This window comes from Nicotiana sylvestris, chromosome 6 (assembly GCF_000393655.2).
Source record: "Nicotiana sylvestris chromosome 6, ASM39365v2, whole genome shotgun sequence".
NCBI classification, from domain to species: Eukaryota; Viridiplantae; Streptophyta; class Magnoliopsida; order Solanales; family Solanaceae; genus Nicotiana; species Nicotiana sylvestris.
Window position 1 is genome coordinate 208,666,108 of NC_091062.1, and position 23,762 is coordinate 208,689,869.

General features: G+C 36.1%; 3 protein-coding genes across 3 annotated transcripts; 1 reads left to right on the forward strand and 2 right to left on the reverse strand.

The window, feature by feature from the left end:
* The first annotated feature begins 3,201 nt into the window (after nt 1-3,201).
* LOC104237338 (beta-galactosidase-like) lies at nt 3,202-11,732 on the forward strand. The gene is made up of 19 exons (XM_009791471.2): nt 3,202-3,602; nt 3,879-3,974; nt 4,063-4,175; nt 4,279-4,345; nt 4,457-4,549; nt 5,524-5,667; nt 6,598-6,686; nt 6,794-6,899; nt 7,192-7,279; nt 8,045-8,163; nt 8,245-8,409; nt 8,687-8,859; nt 8,987-9,096; nt 9,575-9,684; nt 9,843-9,953; nt 10,034-10,144; nt 10,260-10,465; nt 10,547-10,883; nt 11,130-11,732. The coding sequence occupies exons 1-19, from the start codon at nt 3,423-3,425 to the stop codon at nt 11,238-11,240; spliced, it is 2,529 nt and encodes an 842-aa protein (XP_009789773.1). The 5' UTR covers nt 3,202-3,422; the 3' UTR covers nt 11,241-11,732.
* Nucleotides 11,733-13,337: 1,605 nt separating this feature from the next.
* LOC104237337 (transmembrane 9 superfamily member 7-like) lies at nt 13,338-17,157 on the reverse strand. Its single transcript, XM_009791470.2, has 7 exons — nt 16,955-17,157; nt 15,747-15,911; nt 15,544-15,653; nt 15,312-15,420; nt 15,111-15,223; nt 14,847-14,997; nt 13,338-14,740 (listed from the first exon to the last, which is right to left on the reverse strand). Exons 1-7 carry the CDS (start codon nt 17,066-17,068, stop codon nt 13,583-13,585), a joined length of 1,920 nt encoding a protein of 639 aa, XP_009789772.1. The 5' UTR covers nt 17,069-17,157; the 3' UTR covers nt 13,338-13,582.
* Nucleotides 17,158-22,980: 5,823 nt separating this feature from the next.
* Nucleotides 22,981-23,463, reverse strand: LOC138871997 (uncharacterized). The gene has a single exon (XM_070149927.1). It carries the CDS (start codon nt 23,461-23,463, stop codon nt 22,981-22,983), a length of 483 nt encoding a protein of 160 aa, XP_070006028.1.
* Between the last annotated feature and the right edge of the window lie 299 nt (nt 23,464-23,762).

A 23,762-nucleotide genomic window follows, 5' to 3' on the forward strand; every position in this document is an offset into this window, starting at 1 on the left:
GAATGTCTACTCGATAAGTAATGTGCCTCGTTAAAACCTTAACTAAAATAAAACCCAATGGGAAAAATAATTCTACAAAAGGAAAAAGAGTACACATGTTTAATAATACGCCTTCTGGTTGCTTCGTTAAAAACTTTGCAAGGAAAACCCAGTAGGACAAAACCTTGTAAGGGAAAAAGGGTGCAACGTGCATTAAACTCCCCTTGATGAGAGCATCATTTCACATCCTTGAGCCTTCGCATACCGATCTTGTACACTAGCTTCTTGAAGGTTGACGTCGGTAGAGATTTTGTGAACAAATAAGCCATATTATCACTTGAACGAATCTGTTGCACATTGATATCACCATTCTTTTGAAGATCATGTGTGAAAAATAACTTTGGTGAAATGTGTTTTGTCCTATCTCCTTTTATGAATCCTCCCTTCAATTGAGCTATGCATGTTGCATTATCTTCATACAAAATTGTGGGTAACTTGTCACATTTCAAACCACATTTGTCTCGAATAAGATGTATTATAGACCTCAACCACACACACTCTCGACTTGCTTCATGAATAACAATTATCTCAGCATGATTAGATGAAGTAGCAAAATTGATTGCTTAGTCGATCACCAAGATATGATAGTGCCTCAACATGTAAATACATAACCTGTTTGAGACCGAGCCTTGTGTGGGTCAGATAAATACTCAGCATCAGCATAACCAACCAGATCGGGACTGCAAATGTTGCCATAAAATAAGCCCATATCGGTAGTCCCTTTTAGATACCGCTATATGTGTTTGATTCCATTCCAATGTCTCTTTGTAGGAGCAGAGCTATATCTTGCTAAGACATTAACTGAAAAAGTTATGTCAGACCTTGTAGTATTAGCAAGATACATTAGTGCACCAATTACACTAAGATATGGTACTTCACGACCAAGTAGCTCTTCATTCTCTTCTTAGGGTCGGAATGGATCCTTATTCACATCAAGTGATTGAACAATCATCGGAGTATTTAATGGATGTGCTCCATCCATGTAAAACCGTTTCAATACATTTTCTATGCAGCCAGATTGATGAACAAAAATTCCGTTAGCCAAATGTTCAATTTGCAAACCAAGACATAATTTTGTCTTTTCGAGATCTTTCATCTCGAATTCCTTCTTTAAATAATCAAGATATAGCTCTGCTCCTACTAGGAGACATTGGAATGGAATCAAACACATATTGCGGTATCTAAAAGGAACTACCGATATGGGCTTATTTTATGACAATAATTGCAATTCCGATCTTGTTGGTTATGCTGATGCTGGGTATTTATCTGATCCACACAAGGCTCGATCTCAAACAGGCTATGCGTTTACATGTGGAGGCACTATCATATCTTGGCGATCGACTAAGCAATCAATTATAGCTACTTCATCTAATCATGCTGAGATAATTGCTATTCATGAAGCAAGTCGAGAGTGTGTATGGTTGAGGTCTATAATACATCTTATTCGAGACAAATGTGGTTTGAAATGTGACAAACTACCCACGATTTTGTATGAAGACAATGCAACATGCATAGCTCAATTGAAGGGAGGATTCATAAAAGGAGATAGGACAAAGCACATTTCACCAAAGTTATTTTTCACGCATGATCTTCAAAAGAATGGTGATATCAATGTGACACAGATTCGTTCAAGTAATAATATGACTGATTTGTTCACAAAATCTCTACCGACGTCAACCTTCAAGAAGCTAATACACAAGATTGGGATGCGAATGCTCAAGGATGTGAAATGATGCTCTCATTAGGGGGAGTTAATGCGCGTTGCACTCTTTTTCTCTTACAAGGTTTTGTTCCACTGAGTTTTCCTTGCAAGGTTTTTTTAACGAGGCAACCAAAAGGCGTATTGTTAGATATGTGTACTCTTTTTCCTTTTCTAGAATTATTTTTCCCATTGAGTTTTACTTTAGTTAAGGTTTTAATGAGGCACATTACTTATTGAGTAGACATTCAATGGGGAGTGTTATGAATTGAATTTTATTTAAAGTGAATGTCTATCTTGTTGAGAGTTTTACTTTGTGGCTAAGTTATTTTTTCCCTATAAATAAAGGGGTCTTACCCCATTATAAATCATCCAAAATTCAATAAGAATTCTCTTTCTCTTTCTCTACAATATTACTCTTGTTCTCTTTATAGTTTTATAACAATCTTTTATTTTTATTATACTTAGAATTTTTAGCCAAACCATGCACACGACAGGCCAATTACACAAACTACAGCGTATTTTTCTAGGAGAATTTCTATCATACGCTTTAACCTATACGTGAAGCACACTGTCCAATTACATGAGGCCATTTGTACAGAGACAGTTGTACTTGCGTTTTAAGCGATTGAGAAAGCCGCCCCGAGAACAAACATAAAGCTCCGGCCAATAAGGTCGGAACAGTTGAGAATCTTTGTACATCTGCTTGAAACACCGTGTTAAAATTCGCTTTTTCTAACTGAGCCAAACAAAAAAGAGTGTAAAAAAGAAAAAGAAAAAGAAAATAACAGAGTCAAACAGCTGTTAATGTGTAATTAATTTACGGGTGCGTTAGATATCACCGAAAATATTGTTAGAAAAATGCTTTTAAGAAACAAGGGAAAAATAATTTTCTTTCTAAATATCCAACACTATTTTCATATCACAACTCGAGTCAATATTTATATATTTTTATAATTTTTTAGACTTTTTTCTCAAAAATTTCGTTAAAACTCTATCTGATTTGCTAACATTATCATAACTCTGATAAAATTCTTTTAAGAAAAACTTTTCCCTTACAATTAAAAAAAATAACCTATTTTGTAAAAAATATATACTTGAAAATGACTTTGGTACTAAATACATATTTACTCATTATTTGCCAAATTTGCAAGCAGAGGTTACTTTCAGCCTGACAAAAAACTGTTCTATATATAAGTGTTATCATTTAATTATAACTAATCAATTACTCCTAATAAATATCTTTAAGTCAATTCATCAGAATAATAGTATAGTATATGATTTTCTATATATATATATATATCATCAGAATTCAGATCTATAATAAATTTGTTGCAGTGAAGAGCTTTAAGCCAAATATGGGGCCCATTTTCGTGGTACAGTTAAAAAATGGTCCCACTTTCACTTTCAAACTAATCCGTACTTCTGTTGTCTATAAACAGCTGCAAAAAGCACAAATTTTTGCTAAGTCCCAAGTCCTCATTTCATCACACACTCTCTGAACTTTTCTTCTCTTAACGCTGTCAAGAAAGGAAAAAGAAATTTTTTTTTGACTAATTAAACACAGCTGTTTTCGTTAGTTATAGAATAAAGTGTAGCAAGAAAAGAAGGGATAAGGTTGGGAATAAAGGTCATTTCTTGAAAAGGTACAAGCTTGAGATTTGGGACTGAGTTCTTGATTCAAATGAACATGATTTTAAGGTTAGTAATGTCGAATGTGTTGCTGATGCTGTTAACATTATTGGGTTCTTGGGTTTTTTCTGGATTAGCTTCTGTATCATATGACCGCAACTCTATCATTGTAAATGGCCAAAAGAGAATTCTTATTTCTGGATCTATTCACTACCCAAGAAGCACTCCTGAGGTATTACAATGCACTTTGTTTGTATTAGTCATGTCCCATTTTTTGTTCAAGATTTTCTTTTGGCAAGTAAAGTTGCTGCCTTATAATTAGTAGGTCACGGTTTGAGCTGCGGAAATAGCCTCTTACAGAAATGCCGGTTAAGGCAGTAAATAATAGACTCTTGTAGTCCGCCTTTACCGAAACCTCGTACGTAGCGGAAGCTTAGTGCACCGGAGTGACCTTTTATTTTCTTTTGGCAAAATGGTGTCTTTAAATTCCTTGTTTGGTATTGCACAGATGTGGCCGGATTTAATTCAGAAGGCGAAAAAAGGAGGCATAGATGTGATTCAGACCTATGTTTTCTGGAATGGGCATGAGCCTGAACAAGGCAAAGTGAGTAAAAGTTGAGACCTTTACTGTAATTTTCATGATTTACTTGTACTGATATGCAATTTTCTGTCCTTTTTCTTTCATTTTCCAGTATTATTTTGAAGAAAGATATGATCTTGTGAAGTTTATTAAGCTAGTACACCAAGCAGGACTTTATGTGCATCTCAGGGTTGGACCTTATGCTTGTGCTGAATGGAATTTTGGGTATATATGGCTCAAACTTCTTATACTATCTGCTAAAATTGTAATTACCCATTTTGGCATAAAGTTAAGTTCTTGATTTCCTTTATTTGTTTCAATTTTTTAGGGGTTTTCCTGTTTGGCTCAAGTATGTTCCAGGTATCAGTTTTAGAACAGATAATGGGCCTTTCAAGGTAATTAGATTTTAAAAAAATACTTATAAATTTGTAATTATTACTTTGATTGTCATTGGTTTCTAATTTTGACTCTATTTCTTTTCATGCCTAAATTACTACTATAAAAAGGCTGCAATGCAAAAGTTCACTACCAAGATTGTTAATATGATGAAAGCAGAAAGGCTATATGAATCTCAAGGTGGCCCTATAATACTATCACAGGTTGTTAAAAAAGTTCTTAATCCCTTTCTATTTTCCTTAATTCCAGTACAATTTGTTTCCTATAGCTAAAAGTGAGAGGTAAATTGATGAAAGTAATCTTCTTTCTTTGATTTAACTTAGAGCCCGTTTGGACATAAGAAAAATTTTCCTTTTTCCCGAATTTTTTTTACTTTTTTTCGAAATCAGCGTTTGTTCATACAATTTTCAATTTTCACTTGAAGATCCAATTTGTAATTTTTCGAAAATTTTGAAAAACTCCAAAAAGCATTTTTTCAAAATTTTCACTCAGATCACTCACAATACTTCAAAAACAACAACAACAACGACCCAGTATAATCCCACAAGTGGGGTCTGGGGAGGGTAATATGTACGCCGACCTTACCTCTACCCGAAGGGTAGAGAGGCTGTTTCCAGGAGACCCTCGGCTCAAAAAAGCAACATACTTCAAAAACAACCCGAAATTATATTCAATGTCTAAACACAAATCTAATTTTCAAATACTATTTTCACTTGAAAAAAAATTTCACTTTTTTTTTGGAATTTTACAATTCTTATGTCCAAACGCCCACTTAGGGTCCGTTTGGCCCCAAAAAGATCATTTTTTCCAGATTTTTTTAAATTTTTTTTGGAATCTGTGTTTGCCCATGCAAATTTTAAATTTTATTTGAAGTTGTAGTTTCGGAATTTTTTTGAATTTAAAATATCCAAAAAGCCGTTTCTTAAAATTTTCACTTCAAAGCACTCATAAAACTTCATGTCCAAGCACAACTCTAATTCTTGTGCCAAGAGTCTATCGGAAACAACCTCTCTATTCCCAGGATAGGGGTAAAGTTTACTTACACACTACCCCAAACCCCACTTGAATAATTTATACTTGGTTTTTGTTGTTGTATTTTCATTTGAAATTTTTTTAAAATTCTTTTTTTCCCCGGAATTTCACAATTCTTATTTACAAATGGCCATTTAATTGGCAGATTGAGAATGAATATGGACCAATGGAGTTAAGACTAGGTGAAGCAGGTAAATCTTACTCAGAATGGGCAGCAAAAATGGCGTTGGATCTTGGGACAGGTGTCCCATGGGTCATGTGCAAGCAAGATGATGCTCCAGATCCTGTCGTAAGTTTTGCCCCTATAATAACTCATTAATTTGCTCTTTCTTGTTTGTCGTTTTTATTATTTTTTTCTCATTGTTGATAATTTAATTCCTGCACATGGTGTGTCTTTTGTTTACAAAAAAATACCTGTCTGTTCTCCTGTCGTTTCATCACCGACTTGAGACCATGTTAGTTTGTAGTATCTGATTTCTACTTTATTTTGTGTAAATTTAAAAATATTTAGGGAATAAGTTCTATAATACTTCTTTGTTTTCTTTTTTTTTATTTGTTAATTTTTTTTTTTTATATTGGTGACATACCTTTTGTTCTGCATCTAATTAGTAAAAAATAAAATGAATAAACAAGTGTGAGTCAGAGGCGGATTTATGATTTCTAAAATATGGGTGCACTATAAAAGAAGTACTAAGTGAGAAACGATCCATGTTCCTTTGGATAAATAACTCAACGTTCAACCAAGTGCATCATTTATTTTTTTCTGAATCATGAGGGCCCGCGGTAGGGGTAAGGTCTGCGTACACACTACCAATACTGGGTATGTTGTTATTGTAGTTGTTGTTGAAGCATGAGGACCCGACCAACAGATAATAAAATATATAAATAAAATACCTAGTTTGGCACCGTAAAAACGGCCTAAATCTAATGCTTGTAAAAACTATCGGTTTACATGCACACGGCCTAAATCCTGTGAGGCAGGGCAAATGCATGTAATTTTTTGTGAGAGTTTGGACATCTAAATAGAAAATTTATATATAACTACTTTAAATTACAACCATTTAATTAAGAAATTAAAAATTCTTGAAAAAATCATGGTTAAAGAAATTTGTTTGATTTTCAAATGCTAATAATGTCATTTTTTTGGTTATGTTAGTACTGTTTCTAATATTTCTTCCTTAATTATCTTACTCAAAATGTATCTCTTTCCCATGTTTAGATTAATACTTGCAATGGTTTCTACTGTGATACCTTCTCACCAAACAAGGATTATAAACCCAAGATGTGGACAGAAGCCTGGACTGCCTGGTAAATTTGCAAATACATATTTCAGAAGCAATAAATGATCAGTTTCTTATTTTACATCTTAGCAACTGTCCATGTTGGAAATAATTTTATATTATTAATTTTTGTAGGTTCACTGAATTTGGAGGTCCAGTTCCTTATCGTCCTGTTGAGGATTTAGCATTTGGGGTTGCTAAATTTATACAAACTGGGGGCTCATTCATCAATTACTACATGGTATATTGAGTGCTCTTTTTATAATTAATTTTCAAAGAGTTAGAAGGGGAGCCTTGGCGTATAAAGTTGCCGCCATGTGACCAGAAGGTCATGGTTCAAGGCATGGAAGCAGCCTCTTGCAGAAATGCAGGGTAATGCTGCCTACAATAGACCCTTGTGGTCCGGTCCTTCCACGGACCCCGCGCATAGCGGTAACTTAATGCATCGGGCTGTCCTTTTAATTTTCAAGAGTTATTATTGCTTATGAATCAAAGAACACTGCTTTATGATGTTTATTTCTTTCTTGGTTTAGTATCATGGAGGAACAAACTTTGGCAGGACTGCTGGTGGCCCATTTATTGCTACTAGTTATGATTATGATGCCCCACTTGATGAATTTGGTATGCACTTCTCCTTTAAATTTGAGTCTGTGCTAAATATCTTCATTTAAAGAGGAGCTAAGATCAGAATTCTATCATTTCATAACCATGGAAAAGTGGACTCTTTGACCAAATTGTTTTGTTTGAATAGAGTAACAATTTAGGCTGAATGCTTTGAGGTTACCACCTGTTATTAATCTAATAGAAAAGCCAACCAATAGATATATGATGGTGTAGTAAGTCATGTTAGCCAGAGGAAGATCCAGGATTTAAGTTTTATGAGTTCAAACTTTAATGTTCTCGACATTGAACTTATTTTATTTTTAAAATTCTGGGTTCAGATCTATTATTTTATACAATTTTAGTGAATTATTTCATGCAAATTTATGTTCCACGTAGAAAATACATGAATCTGGTGGTCCTACGCTGCATCCGCCCCTGATGCTAGTTGCATTTGAAGCAAAAGCCGGTGACAAAAGTATCTATTTGCTTCTTTGAAAAGCCTCCTGATTTCCCAAGCTTGAATTTTCAGTAACTTTTGATGGCTTAGCTGATGTTGATTATATCATCTAATGTGATTGGTTTGATGAGTCCTGTTCTGCGACGAATATGATATCACACTTTCAAGTTTGGTTACTGCTGTGAAAAGATAACTTCTTGCTGATGAGGTTTCTTATGTTCATGGTTTACCACTTGAAATAAGAAGCGAAAGAGCAAAGAAAAAAGAAGCCGAAGAAGAACTAGATTGTTTAGCCAACTAAAGTTTTTTTCCCTTTTGATCGTTAGGATTATTACGACAACCTAAGTGGGGTCATCTGAAAGATCTGCATAGAGCAATAAAGCTTTGTGAACCAGCTTTAGTATCTGGTGATCCAACTGTGACATCCCTTGGACACTATCAAGAGGTAAGATTTGTTTCAATTCTTGAACAGTCGACGTATATATGACTAAATCTGAAGTCAAATTAACTGCAATTTTTTCTGCAGGCCCGTGTTTTTAGGTCGAAGTCTGGGGCATGTGCTGCATTCCTTGCAAATTACAACCAACATTCTTTTGCTACAGTGGCCTTTGCGAACAGGCATTATAACTTACCACCCTGGTCTATCAGCATTCTACCTGACTGCAGGAACACCGTATATAATACTGCAAGGGTGAGAACTGGACTCTCTCCATTAAGCATTTATGCTATTTGATGCATAACAATGAAATTGCATCTCAAAGTCTAAGTAAACATTAATGAGTTATACAAAAACAACATATCCAGCATATTCCCACATGTGGGGTCTGGGGAGAGTAGTGTGTACGCAGACCTTACCCCTACCTAGTGAACATATAGAGGCTATTTCCACATTAATGAGTTATGAAATAGAGAATTCCTTGCCTCACACTCCTTACTGCGACTGACGGCTCTCTTTATTCCATGTGAAGGTTGGTGCTCAAAGTGCTCTGATGAAGATGACTCCAGCAAATAGGGGATTTTCTTGGCAGTCATACAATGATGAGCCAGCATCTTATGAAGACAATACTTTCACGGTTGTTGGGTTGCTGGAGCAGATAAATACCACTAGAGATGTGTCGGATTATTTGTGGTATATGACCGAGTAAGTGCTTGTGTAACTTCTGATAAGTTTCTGATTGCTGCTTCGTATGTCAAAATTAGGAAAATTAACAACATTTTAATTACTTTAGCTTCTGCACAAGTTTAAGTTCATTTATGTCTATCTTCAGTGTCAAGATTGATCCAAGAGAAGGGTTTTTGAGTAGTGGAAAATGGCCTTGGCTTAGAGTCTCTTCAGCTGGTCCTGCTTTGCATGTTTTCGTGAATGATCAATTAGCAGGTGCGTCACATGATCGTTTGTTTTTCATGAGCTTTACACTTGCATCTTTAGTTCTGCACTGATCCTTCAAATTTTAAGGAAAAACGAAAAACTATGAAACAGTAATTAAAAAAAATCTTTTTGTAATGAAATTGTTCTTTAAACATTTGAAAGGTGAGAACCAGTGGCCCAACCAAGAATTTCAGTAAGGGGTTCAAAATATAAAGAAGCAAACATACGAATAAGTCAAGAGGAATCAATATCTACTATATATGTATAATAAATAAATTTGACCTAGTATATATAGTGTAATTTTCAGTGCACCCCTTTCCTGCCCCTGGCTCCGCCCATGGTGAGAACCTTTTTGGTGTCATCAGAAATCCCCAAGCGACTCGATAATTTATGTGATAATAAAAAATAAGCCATCTACACTTCCACTGTATAACCACAAGTTAGTTATATAACATCTTGGTTGGTTAAATCATTTTTTTTTTTGCAGGAACTGTATATGGAAGTCTAAAAAGCCAGAAACTCACTTTCAATAAAGCAGTAAATCTGAGAGCTGGTGTAAACAAGATTTCTCTGCTCAGCATTGCTGTTGGTCTTCCGGTTTGTCCTCTATCCATCTTTCCCCTCTTTATCCTCATAGGCAGTTGCATGGCTCTAAAGACTGCGCACACACACACAAAACTAATCTTCAGAGTCACACTTTGGTACTTCAAGTACACATGTTAACTTGGCTTGCTTTTGCTTGTGCTTGAGCTCAGAATATTGGCCCACATTTTGAGACATGGAACACTGGTGTTCTTGGGCCAGTTTCACTCAGTGGTCTTGACGAGGGCAAAAGAGATTTAACATGGCAGAAATGGTCCTACAAGGTTTGTCTTTTTGAAACATTCGACAGACAATTTAGTTGTTTTAACTGCCAGTTTATTTGACTTTTAACTTTCTTGACCAGGTTGGTCTAAAAGGAGAAGCCTTGAATCTTCATTCGCTCAGTGGCAGCTCGTCTGTTGAGTGGGTTGAAGGCTCTTTGGTGGCTCAGAGACAGCCTCTCACGTGGTTTAAGGTGCATAACTCATATCTATGCCTTCTTCATTAATGAACATTTGCGAGTAATCTGTTGTGGCGAAGTGCTTTATTTTATCATAACAATTTTCATATCAAGCTCTTCATATTTTCAGACCACCTTCAATGCTCCAGCTGGAAATGAGCCTTTGGCTTTAGATATGAATGCCATGGGCAAAGGTCAAGTGTGGATAAACGGACAAAGCATTGGACGATACTGGCCTGGATATAAAGCATCTGGTACTTGTGGTGCTTGTAACTATGCAGGCTACTTTAATGAGGATAAGTGCCAAAGTAACTGTGGAGAGGCCTCACAAAGATGGTAAGTAATGACAAACCTTTTGGTGCATTTTCCTCTGATGTAACAAGAAGCTCGCTATTAACTGAAAATCATGATATTCAGGTATCACGTGCCTCGTTCTTGGCTGCATCCTACTGGAAACTTGTTAGTTGTATTTGAGGAATGGGGAGGGGATCCCAATGCAATCTCTTTGATCAAGAGAGAATTAGCAAGTGTCTGCGCAGATATAAATGAATGGCAACCACAGTTAGTGAATTGGCAGATGCAAGCATCTGGGAAAGTTGATAAACCACTCAGGCCTAGAGCGCACCTCAGTTGTGCTCCTGGTCAAAAGATTACTTCAATCAAATTCGCAAGCTTTGGAACACCACAGGGGGTTTGTGGAAGTTTCAGGGAAGGAAGTTGTCATGCCCACCACTCATACGATGCTTTTGAGAAGGTATTAAATCTTGCTGTTGATTTTGCTGCTATGTTTCCAGTAGAACAACTTGGTGAAAATTCACAATTATAACTAGTTGTAGCTGTCAAAATTGAATTTTTATACTGTTTTTTCCTAGAAAAAAATATCCTACTGCATTGTTCCTTGGACCTAATCGCGCTAAGTTTTTCCTCTTATTTATGCAAGCAGTTGCAGGATGTTATTTTCTGACTGAGCTAATTGCATTTTCCCCCCTGTTTTTTGCAGTATTGCATCGGGCAAGAGTCGTGTACAGTACCTGTGACACCAGAAATTTTTGGTGGTGATCCATGTCCAGGTGTTATGAAAAAACTCTCAGTTGAAGCTATCTGCAGTTGATGATACTGAGGATAAACAAACAAGGTTTCAGCTAGTACTACTATACACAATAGCAATATTTAAGTATTCTTTTTCTAAATTATTTGAAGAAGCTACTTCACATCCAAGAATCGCCACAATCATTTTTTGGCTTCACTGAGGGTGAAGTTGTACAGATATGCAACACATCCAAAAGATCAAAGCTCAAATTTATTGGAAAAACGACGGGCAAAAAAGATTCTGTACATTGTATAAGTTACTGTCAGATTGGTGTACGTCTGCATCTGTAAAACAAGAGTTTGAGGAGTTGGTCTAAGTGCACATCTACATGATTCTTGATGAGGCAGTGTGCAGTATTTTTAGTGGTAGAATCTATAAGCCTTTTCAGTTGAAGGATTTTAACATTGTATTTATCTATGTAAGAAAGCAATTGTTCATTGCTTTGCACTAGTAGTAATGTTACTGTGACATTGCAATAATAACATCAAGCTCTCTTTTAAGATGTTTTCTCAATCTTGTACTTCAACTTGTGCTGCCTGCTTTATGTACCGGCATTGCATTCTTTGCATGCTGAATTCATTATTAAAAATTCCTTTTTTAAAGTTTAGCCATCTAATATCTGAAATTCATTGGCCCGACTAATCTGAATTTGTTGCCTCCACTTAAGATCCATTTAAATGGAAAGCGTTTCGTACCAGTTTGAGACCTTTGATTAAGGGAAAAGGAATTTCTTCTATCCAATCACATCTGTAATATTAAAAGCTTTAATGCATTAAGAATCGCTTCAGCACCTTTGCATTCATTAAACGAAGGGCTACTGGAAAGAAGGAAATGTATAAGTTATATGTCCAAAATGAAACAATGGGCTGGCAGTTAGACGGCAGCCGATGGTGTTTAACATAATTTGATCTGTCGCTGTAGTTTGCCAATGACAGAGGTAACAGACAACCTTTTTTTCCCTTTCTTATCCTAAAATAAATGTCAGGCTTATTTGACTTGCAAACAAAAGTAAATGGGTGATAAAGATTTGGTTGGGAGCATATCCTGCATTTGTCATGGTAACAAGGCATGAAGGAAAGACAAAATGGTAGGCAACTTTAATTAGTTGGTCTGTCAAATCCCATTTATTTTAATTTGTTAAATGGCAGAAATACATACAGAAACACTTATAGTTGTCACAATTTTTCATTTTGACACTTTAATTAGGCCTTGTTCCGATTGAATATTTGTAGTAGATCCAAATTTACCAGACACATTGGCTTCTTAAGCTCCTATCAGCAAGCGTTTCTTATGTAGAATAATTAGCCAATTAAATCAATTTGGAGTTTACCGTGAAAGGTGAACCTAAGAACAAGTATGGAAAGTTGTCCAAAAAAGATGTGAAAATGACATATTCCAAGCGTAATCAACGATTTAATTGGCTAATTATTCCAATTAAGGAGTGCTTACCAACATATGTTTGAGGTATTTCCAAGCCAATGCGAAATGTATCTTATTGATACACTTTGGGTCTACTATAGATGACCAATCAAAACAAGGCCTAGTTAACGTGTCTAAATGAAAAATTGTGACAACTTTACATATCATATGTATTAAGCCTTGTTAAATGATATACTGCTTAACCTTTTACCTCCATGTTAGGCCTTCACTCTTTGTTACTCCACTAACCATTATGAGTCAACTCACTGCACATACATTTGAAGATCTTTGGATTCCTATCCCAAATTTCTGGCAATTTAAGTCTGCTAACTTACCAATTTAAGAAAAAGACTGCTTGTCTACTACACATTTGGTCTAATTTTGGAAAAGCAGCCAACTTCTAGATACAAGGCTGCAGAAGTGGCTACCTGATGTAAATAACACAGGAAAGTCACCAAGTATTCCCATTACAAATTCATTTACAACAAGTAATGACTCCAGAGGCTTAAAGAACCTCAGATTTGTTTGGGTCGCAAGCACATAGCGCTAGATAGATCTCCAGTAAAACTTCTTGTTATATGTTCCACTGTTTTATATATAAAGAGACTTCACCAAAAAGGCTCCAATCTCAATTAGAGCCCCTATATTCCAAATTAAGACAAGCTCTCACTAATTCATATATCCAACATCATCATAAGATTTCCAGCCGAACAAAATTTTATCAAATTTCACCGAATCATAAAGCTAGATAGTACAATCAAGAATGCAGGGCATCCGTTTAAATGAAAAATATGATGACAAGATACAGACTAAACCTATGCTAGTACCAGAAAACTGAATTGTCATTAGCCTGGGAACTTCCTCTCTTTAGCCCTTGAGTCTTAGCACATAAGAACCTAGATCATTTCACTACAATAACAACATATTATGAGGCTCCCTTGTGATCAGTCGATCTTCACCGAGGAGTAGATCTTACGAACAAACCAGAAGCAAGCATAGAATCCAATTGTTCCTGTTAACACAAAGAAGGCATATGATGCAATCAACATATAGCCAAAATACAAGATTGCTGAAACCAACTTTGTGATTTCCAACTTGGTGAAGAAATAGAAGATGGAGTAGAGGAACAGGTATAAAGCAGAGGATCCAGCAGTCAGATAAGCTCTCCACCACCAATGATAGTCTTCACTGCACAACTGGAAGTAACAGAGCACGACGGCTATCTCCGCACATGTGATTATCAAGATCAGAAAAACGATGAAAAGGAAACCAAAGATGTAGTAGTACTGGTTCAGCCATATGGAGGTCAAGATGAAGAACAGCTCAATGAAAACAGCTCCAAATGGGAGAATACCCCCAATAAGTATAGAAAAAGCTGGTCTCATGTACCATGCTTGCTCTGGTATTTGCCTAGGGATTTTGTTCGTCTTAATAGGGTCTTCAATGGCTGGCTTTTTATATCCAAGGTAGCTTCCGACAAACACTAAGGGGACCGAGATTCCAAACCATAAGCACACAAGAGCAAACATGGTTCCAAATGGCACTGCTCCAGAAGATCGCTCTTCCCATATGAGAGCATTCAATACGAAGAAGATAGCAAAAAGTATACCAGGGAACATGAAAGCAGTTTTCAAGGTAATCCTTTTCCACTCAGTTCCCTTGAACATTTTGTATAGACGTGCAGAAGTATACCCAGCCAACAAGCCCATAAAAACCCATAACAGAACCGTGGCAGTCATTAGTCCACCACGGTTGGAAGGTGACAAGAAACCTAGCAGAGCAAAGATCATTGTGACCAGTGTCATTGCAAGTATTTGAACACCAGTCCCGACATAAACACACAGTAATCCAGAATTAATTGGAGGACGGAAAACATCGCCATGAACAAGCTTCCATCCTGTTTCTTCCTGAGCTTCATCTTGTGTTTCCAATTGATTATAGTTCGCAATATCTCTGTACAAAGTTCTCATCATGATCATGGCAACCATACCAGACAGGAAGAGGACAATCATAAGAGAATTTATGATGGAAAACCAGTGAATCTGATCATCATTCATGAGAAGGTATGTATCCCAACGAGAAGCCCACTTTACATCGCTTTCCTGGAGAAAGATAGATAATAGTGAATAAGATATCCAGAATCAACGAAGAATATCTTGAAACCTGAAGCAGGAAGGAGAAGGAATTACGGATTCAATAAGAGAATACCTTGAAAGAAACATCATATGTGAATACAACCTCCTTATCTGTATCTACTTCCTGGGGAATAGTGCTACCTTGTATCAATTTTTTTGTATTCTCGTTGCATGTTGACACTTGAGGGTTCTTGTCATTCCACTCCTTGTATTCGTGATTAATGCTGTTAATAAAATTATCAGAAGATAACAGATAGGCTAGATTTAAAAACCCCTGCCCCCTGGGGTCAGAAGAATTAAAATAGATTCAGAAGTCATAGGTGTTAAGCATTTAAACCTGTTTGGAGTGACTTCAAATCCAACAATACGAGCAGTATCAGTTTCAGGATCCTTGTGGTACATGACTTGAAAGCTTAAGTGGTTGTTTATAAAATATCTCTCCTCTTTGCTCTGACAGAAGCAAGTGGAATGCATAAACATTTATATTAATTTGAGAAGATTAAGCTATCATATCTGACAATTCAGAGACAGCACTAACCCCATCATAATTCCCCTTGAAACCAACGCGGAAACCATGCTCATAAGTAGTTGACTGAATTCCATCCCGCCTTTGTCTACGAACAGCAACAGGAAGGTTATCCAAAATCCTGCAACACCATGTGATTAATATTAACTTTTCATTTCACTCAAAAAACATGAACAGAAGTATCACACACGGCAGGAGCGAACAAAATATAAAGGGAACAATGCTGAAAAGTTTTTACTCTTACATATTGACTCTGTATTCATCATCAATTTTTTCCTTGAAGTTCTTTGCAGATTCAGCATCAAGTTTTTTCCGACACACCACTTGGCATGACTGTTCTTGTCTCATTTGGAACTGTGAACAGATGATTAAAATATAGATCCAGTTAGCGAGTGCACACATAAGTACATAAAACCATCATTAGACTATAAAAGCATATATCCTTACAGTATAAACTGAATTCTCTATACGGTCCCCTCGAAGAACCTCCCCCAAATTCTCCGCACTATTCAAAATTTTTGTAGGTTTGCAGTACTTCAAGTAGTAATAGTCATAGGGAAGTTGTGTCTTGGTAGATGACAGCTTGTTCACTTTAACAGAAAGTGGATCACCCTGTTAAAGAAGAAGAGGAACACAGAAAAGGAAGCTTTGTTAGAAACAATTACACTACAGAGGAAGCTCTAGGGAACACAATCTTTTTTAATAAAGGGGAACAATCAAAAGCAACAGATATAAAGATATATAGCAAAACGTGACACCCAAACACCGATTTATTCAACTGATTCTCTTTTCTAAAGGATTTTATCCAGCAACAAGTCCAAGACGTCAGGTTAGCCCAATAGACAAATATCTGGTGACTTCAAGTAAATCAAGTTCAGTTGGAAAAGCAACACTAAGCAACACTTCGAGTTATCTCTTAAACATGAAGACCTTTATGGTTTCTTTCTCTTTGAAATAAGTTTTTGGAGCTTTGACATATACTTCCTCTATCCCAATTTGTTTGGTACTACTATTATTTGGAAATCAACAAAAAAATTTGACCCTCCAACTCCAAATTGTGTCATTCTTTTAGCTAGGGTGGAGGTACCCTTGTCCAAGGAAAGTCAATTGACACCACTTCGACGGAAAAGTACACTATGTATATAGGTCAATTTTTTTTTATGTATATATATATATACACTATATGTAGAATCCACTTAGCTTCTTCCTGCATTTACTCCTTTATATTTTGAATTACATAAAAATCCTGGCTGCGTTAGGGACAGACAGAGTACTACATTTCTCTGGTGAGTCTACCTCAGTTGACTAAGTTAGACTTTGTCTATCAACAAAGAGCGAAAAGTGATCATATCCATTAAGCAAATCAAACATTTTTTATAGGTACTAAACAAAGCAAACATTTTTATTCCCCTAAAAATCAGATCAAACAGGTAACAGCAACCCATTTCACAAAACTTCAACACTCAGTCAAAGACCATAGATCCAATCATTTATCAGTCACATGAACTCAAAAATTACTTAATACCGAAAACTAAAATATGCTTAAATTATTTAAGAAACGGTCAATCATATAACTATTTGATCCAAAAGATCCTATCTTGATATAAATACCGTTGGAAAAAAAAAACTCAGGATAGAAGTAGTTTTGAGCGTACAGTTTGAAAATCGCGAGGAGCAACACCGGGGAGATAGAAGGAGTGTGTTGACGAGATGAAGAAGAGAATAGAGAGGCAGATGGCGGTGAGCCGGCAGGATACTCGGCGACCCATTTTCAACTTCGTACCTTTCTGCAGTCGGAGCCAAATGGTTGACGAGTCAGTAATTTGAGACAAAGTTCTGTATATAGCACAGGGATTTGCGGTTTGTTTGTAAGTCGCAAAGAGCAATGCGATTTATAATTAGAAGAATGGGATTTATAAATTAATAAAATGCATTAGAAGAATACGATTTATATAATGCATTTAAAGAATGCAATTTATAAAATGCATTGGAAATGGATTTGTGTGTAATTACACATTTTGTCATGTTTGTTTGGCCAAACCTCAAGGGGGAGGGGAGGGAGGGGAGGTGAGAATCGGTGGTAATTAGAACGTTGTTTTTTAGTTTCTTTCTTTTTTGTTTTTATTTTAACTTTATTTTCTTTATAACTTTTTATTTCTATTATTTTAATTTTTTAATTTTATTTTTACTTTTTAATTTCTTTTGAAATTTCAAAATATAATTTTCTTTGTACATTATTTATCTTTTATTTCTCTACTTTTATTTCTTGCGATTCCATGTAATTGCTTATATTTTATTTTTTATTCATTTATTATTCTACTTTTTGAAATTACACCTTCTAATATTAAAAATAATGAGTCATTAACAAACTTAACATATAATGAGTAATGCAATTAAAGTGAAATTTCGTTGTTGAATGTGGTTATAAACTTATTAGTAGTATTGTCTCACATTACATGTTGTTCATTGTTCAATTAGAATTGATAGATTAGTTTTGTCAAACATTTGAATAATGTTATGACATTATATTTATAAATATTAGTAATTTATTTTATCAAACAAGAAATCCATAACGTTCTTACAAAACGTATATTTTTAGTTTTTGTAAGTATCTAAACTAAATATTATCAATTTGAAATATATATATATATAAATTGTCTTTAGGCATAACTTTTAAGTTTTGATAATTACTTCATTTAAAATTTAATCTTATTGTATAATTACACTTGTGCAACCAAATAGTAAACTTGTAATTATACTATGACAAACAAACAAGTCGTTGTAATTATACAACTTGGTGGCTATCTATAAAAATCATTTATAAGGCCGTTTACAAGGCATAAGGAATTGTTAACTTATAAAATGCATTACAAAGAATGCGATTTATAAAAATCATTTATAAGGCAGTTTACAAGGCATAAGGAATTCTTAACTTATAAAATGCATTACAAAGAATGCGATTTATAAAAATCATTTGCAACAAGTTTAAGTCGCACTCGAGGAACGCGATTTATAATTAAAGAACGCTAGTTGCTATAAGTATCAATGCAATTTATGAGTCGCAGCTTTCGATAAATACAATTATGGCGTTACTTCACAATTTATAGCAAAAATTGCGAAAAAAGCTAAATGACATCTTCCACGCCGTGTGTTACCTCTGCTAATTTCTTTTATACAACAATTTTTTTTTAATGAATTAATAAATTTATAAGCAATTTAGAAGTATGTGATTTATAAGTCGTATTGAAAGAATGCGGATTATAAGTCGCATTAATACAGTGTGATTTACAAGTTTTTTTGTAAATCGTACTTAAAGCAAACTTATAATCGGTTTAGGAGTACGATTTATAAGTTGCATTGAAAGAATGCGAGTTATAAGTCATATCTTTTCGGTGCGGATTTATAAGTCGTTGCATTCAATAAATGCGATTATAGTGTTACTTCACAATTTATTTAAAAAATTGCGATTTAAGCTGATGACATCTTTCATACCATGTGTTACATTTGTTAACTTAGAAATTAGAATATATGTAATCGCATTTCACATATATGTTTTGTATATTTTTTGAAATTCTTACAATAATTATACATTTAGTAAAAAAATTCAGCCAACATGCACATTTGCATAAAAACAATTCGAATGTTAATGTTAGGGACATCTTACTTTACAAGTTATACAGTGACACTTGTGTGATTTTATTAATTACCCGTGTTGAGATGCAGCCATGGAAGTTTCTAGATTGAAAGAGAAGAAGAGAATGGAGAAGAAGCAGAGCAATTCTGTTATTTCCACTAATTGTTATGAGTTGTACAACTGTATTTATAGAACTATCCTCTACTAACTAACAATTAGCTACATAATTAATTGTAATTATCACTAACTAATTTCCTAACTAATCCACGTCATCATTCCTCTTAACATTTCCCCTCAAGCTGTATAGTGAGAAAAGATTGAACACTCCCAGCTTGGACAATAAGAAATCATGTTGTGATTTACCAAGTCCTTTTGTAAGAATATCAGCTAGATGCAGATTTGATGGAACATAAACTGTTTGAACAAGGCATTCCTGCACCTTTTCTCTGATGAAATGGCAATCAATCTCTATGTGTTTAGTGCGCTCATGATACATGGGATTTGCTGCAATTTGAATTGATGCCTTGCTGTCGCAGAATAGCTTCACTGGCACTTCAACATTAAAATTCAACTCCTTGAACAATCTTACTAACCAGACTATCTCTGCCAGTGCATTTGCCATACTTCTGTATTCTGCCTCTGCTGAACTCCTTGAAATGGTGTTCTGCTTCTCTAATTTCCAAGAGATCAAAGAATCTCCCAGCTTGACTACAAAACCACTGACTGACTTCCTTGTCATTGGACAAGTTGCCCAATCTGCATCACAATACACTGTGAGTTGTGATGAGAAGTCCGCTGATAACAATATTCCTAGCCCTGGTCCATTCTTCAGATACCTTACCACTCTTAGAGCTCCTTCCATGTGAGATTTCGTTGGCTTGTGCATGAATTGACTCAGATTCTGCACAACATAGGCTATGACGGGTCTGGTCATTATGAGATACAACAACTTTTCTACCAGCTGCTGATAACCGGTAGGATCAGGTAATAACTAATCCTGATATGTACTACAGGTTCCTCCTTCGTCAAACGCCACACTAGTAAACCTTTGATTCACCTCCAATGGTGTGCCTGCTGTCTTAGAACCAGCAAGACCAAGATTACTGATCAGGTCAAGAGCAAATTTCCTTTGACAGACTAGAATTCCCTGCTTACTTCTAGCAATTCCAAGACCAAGAAAGTACTTCATCTCTCTGAGGTCCTTGATCTTGAAATGTTGTTGTAGCATGCATTTAGTATCCTTTATCATGGTGGGATTGGATCCAGTGATCATAAGATCATCTACATATACTAGCACTAGGACCTGATCTTGACCATAATGCTTAGTAAAGAGGGAATAATCACGAAGGCTTCGAGCAAATCCAGATGCAGTTAATGCTTCACATAGTTTGAGATTCCACTGCCTAAAGGCCTGCTTGAGGCCATAGAGTGACTTTTGAAGCTTGCAAACTTGAGAGGACTCCCTCTGGCTAACAAGGCCAGGTGGTGGAATCATATAGACATCTTCCACCAAATCTCCTTGCAAGAAAGCGTTGAATATATCCATCTGATGGAGCTTCCGTCCATACATGGTAGCTAGAGATAAAACTGCTCGTACAGTCACCATCTTAGCCACAGGAGAGAAAGTTTCCTAATAATCTAGGCCTTCTTGTTGTGTGTACGCCTTGGACACTAGCCTTGCCTTATATCTTTCCACCTCTCCCTGTGCATCATACTTGACCCTAAAGACCCATTTGTAACATATTGCCCTTTTTCCTGCTAGATCTACCAAACACCAAGTGTTGTTGTCATTGAGGGCCTTCAATTCTTGGTCCGTAGCCTCAATCCACTTAAGATCATGCGTGGCCTCAGCATAAGAGGTTGACTCTTTAACAGCTGAGAAATTACACACTGACTTGAAATATGAATCTGACAAAGAAGCATAGGACATATAAGAGGAAATAGGATACATGAAGACTGAGCTTGCAGTAGAGGTTCCAGAAGACTTTCCTGGAGGCATTTGATGCACAAAACCATGAAGCCAACCTGGTGTTTTGGAAGGCTTGGATGATCTCCTGACCACAACAGGTGGTGCATTATTGTTTGTAGTACTTGTTATAGCTGGTGATTCTGTAGGATCTGTTGGCTCATTATGTATTGAAGGTGAGCAATCAACTGAACTTTCAACTGATTCAAACATGTTGGGAGGACTAGCACTATGAGCAACCTGTGCATTATCTATGACAGGAATGGACACAAAAAATTCTTCTGCATCTGATGTTTGAAGTGAAGTAACTGGTTCAAACGTGCCCCTCGTAGCAAGGGGAGCTAAAAGAAAATACATTCTCCCAGAACACTACATCCCTGCTAACAAACATGTTATGATTAGTTAGGCTATAAAGTTTGTAGCCCTTTTGAGTAGAAGAACACCCCAAGTGGACAACCTTTTATGCTCTGACATCAAATTTATCTGTACTATCACCTGTTCTAGTAGCATAACATAAGCATCCAAGAACTCTTAGGTGTTGAAGATTAGATTTATTGCCATAGAACACTTCAAACGGAGATTTTCCAGACAATGCAGTGGATGGAACTCTGTTAACAAGATATACAACACTCTGCACACATAGCCCCCCGAATATTAAGAGAATGCTACCTTGAAATCTAATTGACCTGGCAACTTCTAATATTTGCCTATGTTTTCCCTCCACCACTCCATTCTGCTGGGAAGTATGTACACAAGAACTTTGGTGAATAATCCATGCTGAACTAAAAATATCATGACAATGAGTATTAAAAAACTTTGTACCATTGTCACTCCTGAAGACCTTCACAATTTTACCAAACTGAGTTTTTATTAAGATCAGAAAATCCTTCATTACAATAGAAACATCACTTTTGAGCTTTAACAGAAAAATCCAAACCAATCTACTATGATCATCTACTAGAGTTAGAAAATATCTATTTCCATCATAAGTAGGGACTCTATAGGGTCCCCATACATCACCATGTACTAAATCAAAAGAACATGTTACTCTACTAGTACTTTGTGGAAATGGTAGCCTAGTCTGTTTGGCAAGAGGACAAATAGAGCATGGGCTGCTACCAGCTTTATTATACTGCTTCACTAGATCCATCTGCTTCAATATTTTGTGAGGTATATGTCCTAATCTTCTGCGCCATGTCTCCTCATCACTCCTTACTTATAACACTACTGAATGAGCCATCTTGTTACTATGTTTGTGATCCCAGTAATAAAGTTCATTAAGAAGTTTACCAGTCCTCTTCACCTTCCCAATGTGAAGGTCTTGCATGAGACAAAAATCAGGAAAAAATGCCATACAACAATTCAGTTCTTTAGTAAGATTAGAGACTGAAAGAAGGTTGTATTTAAAACCAGGCACACAAAGGACCCCTGAGATTTCCCCTTGGTTCAGTGTACATTACCAACAGCTATTGGGAGCTGAGATCCATTTGGCAAGTGTACTGTATTTGAGTGATTTTCAGGTGTATGCTTTTCAGACATTATCTTAGAGTTAGAACCATATGATCAGTGGCTCCTGTATCAACTATCCATTCGGGATTAACACAAGTAGCCATAAAAGACCTAATGAAACCTGCTATGTTAGTTGTTGGAGTTGAAGGATTATTATCTTTGGTTAGCATTATGAGCAACTGGTTGTATTGTTCTAGTGTAAAAGACATAGGTCCTGCTCCCTCTACCCCTGCATCTGGTCCAGCATGGTTTCCTTTAGAGTTATTGTTGAGTCCTCCTATTATCACACTATAAGCATCATTGTGGCCTTGAGGCTGTGTAGGGCAGGGTGCTGCAGAACCAACTGTATTATTAGCTCCACCAAAGCGATTTGTCTCCTTAAGTCCACCATAATTTGCAGCATTGGATCCACCATAACTCACAGCATTAGCTCCTTGCTTTCTTCTCCCCTTGAAGACAGGTGGATAGCCAATGAGCTGATAACAATTTTCCTTGTTGTGGCCCTTCATCTTACAATGCTCACACTGAACAGTGTTGTAGTTCCTGTCATTGTAACCTCTTTTGGGCTTCTGCTATGAAGTTTTAGCAGTCCATAAGGCAGTGATATCGTTTCCCTCTCCAGAACTGACGAGACTTTGGGGAGAACCTGATCTCTGAGTCTCTTCCTCCATGATCAAAGCATAAGCATGGTTCAGAGTAGGCTCAGTGGTCTTCATCAATATCTGTCTCCTAGCTTGAGCATAGGAATCATTTAATCCTCCTAGAAATTGAAGCAATCTCTGTTGGTGAAGATGTTCAACATAGTATTTAGATTTCTCACACTCACAACTAGGAATAGGAGCCATAACATCAAATTCATCCCAAAGTTCCTTCAATTTTGTGAAGTAAACTGAAACAGAATCGGTTTCATGCGAGATCGTTGCAATCGCACGATGCAACTGATAGATTCTCATACGATTGACCTTATCAAATTGCTCTTGTAAATCCTTCCAAACTAGATGTGCATTTGAAGCATAAACAACTCCACTCAACAGACATAGAGATATTGTGTTCATGATCTAAGAGAGAACATTTGCATTGCATGTCTCCCAATCCTCGTGCAATGCAACAGGAAATGACTCCTTAACACATGCACCAGTAACAAATCCTAGATTTCGCTTGGCTTGAAGCGCAATTCTCATCGATCTTCTCCACAACCCATAATTCTCGGATCCTTTGAGATGAACCAGAATTAAAACAAAGCTTGGAGTGTCCGATGGATGTACAAACAAAGGATGGGTATGATCTATCTTAATAGCCGCTATTGTTGTCGATGAAGAATCCCCCATTGTTCGAGCTAACTGAATGAGGATTA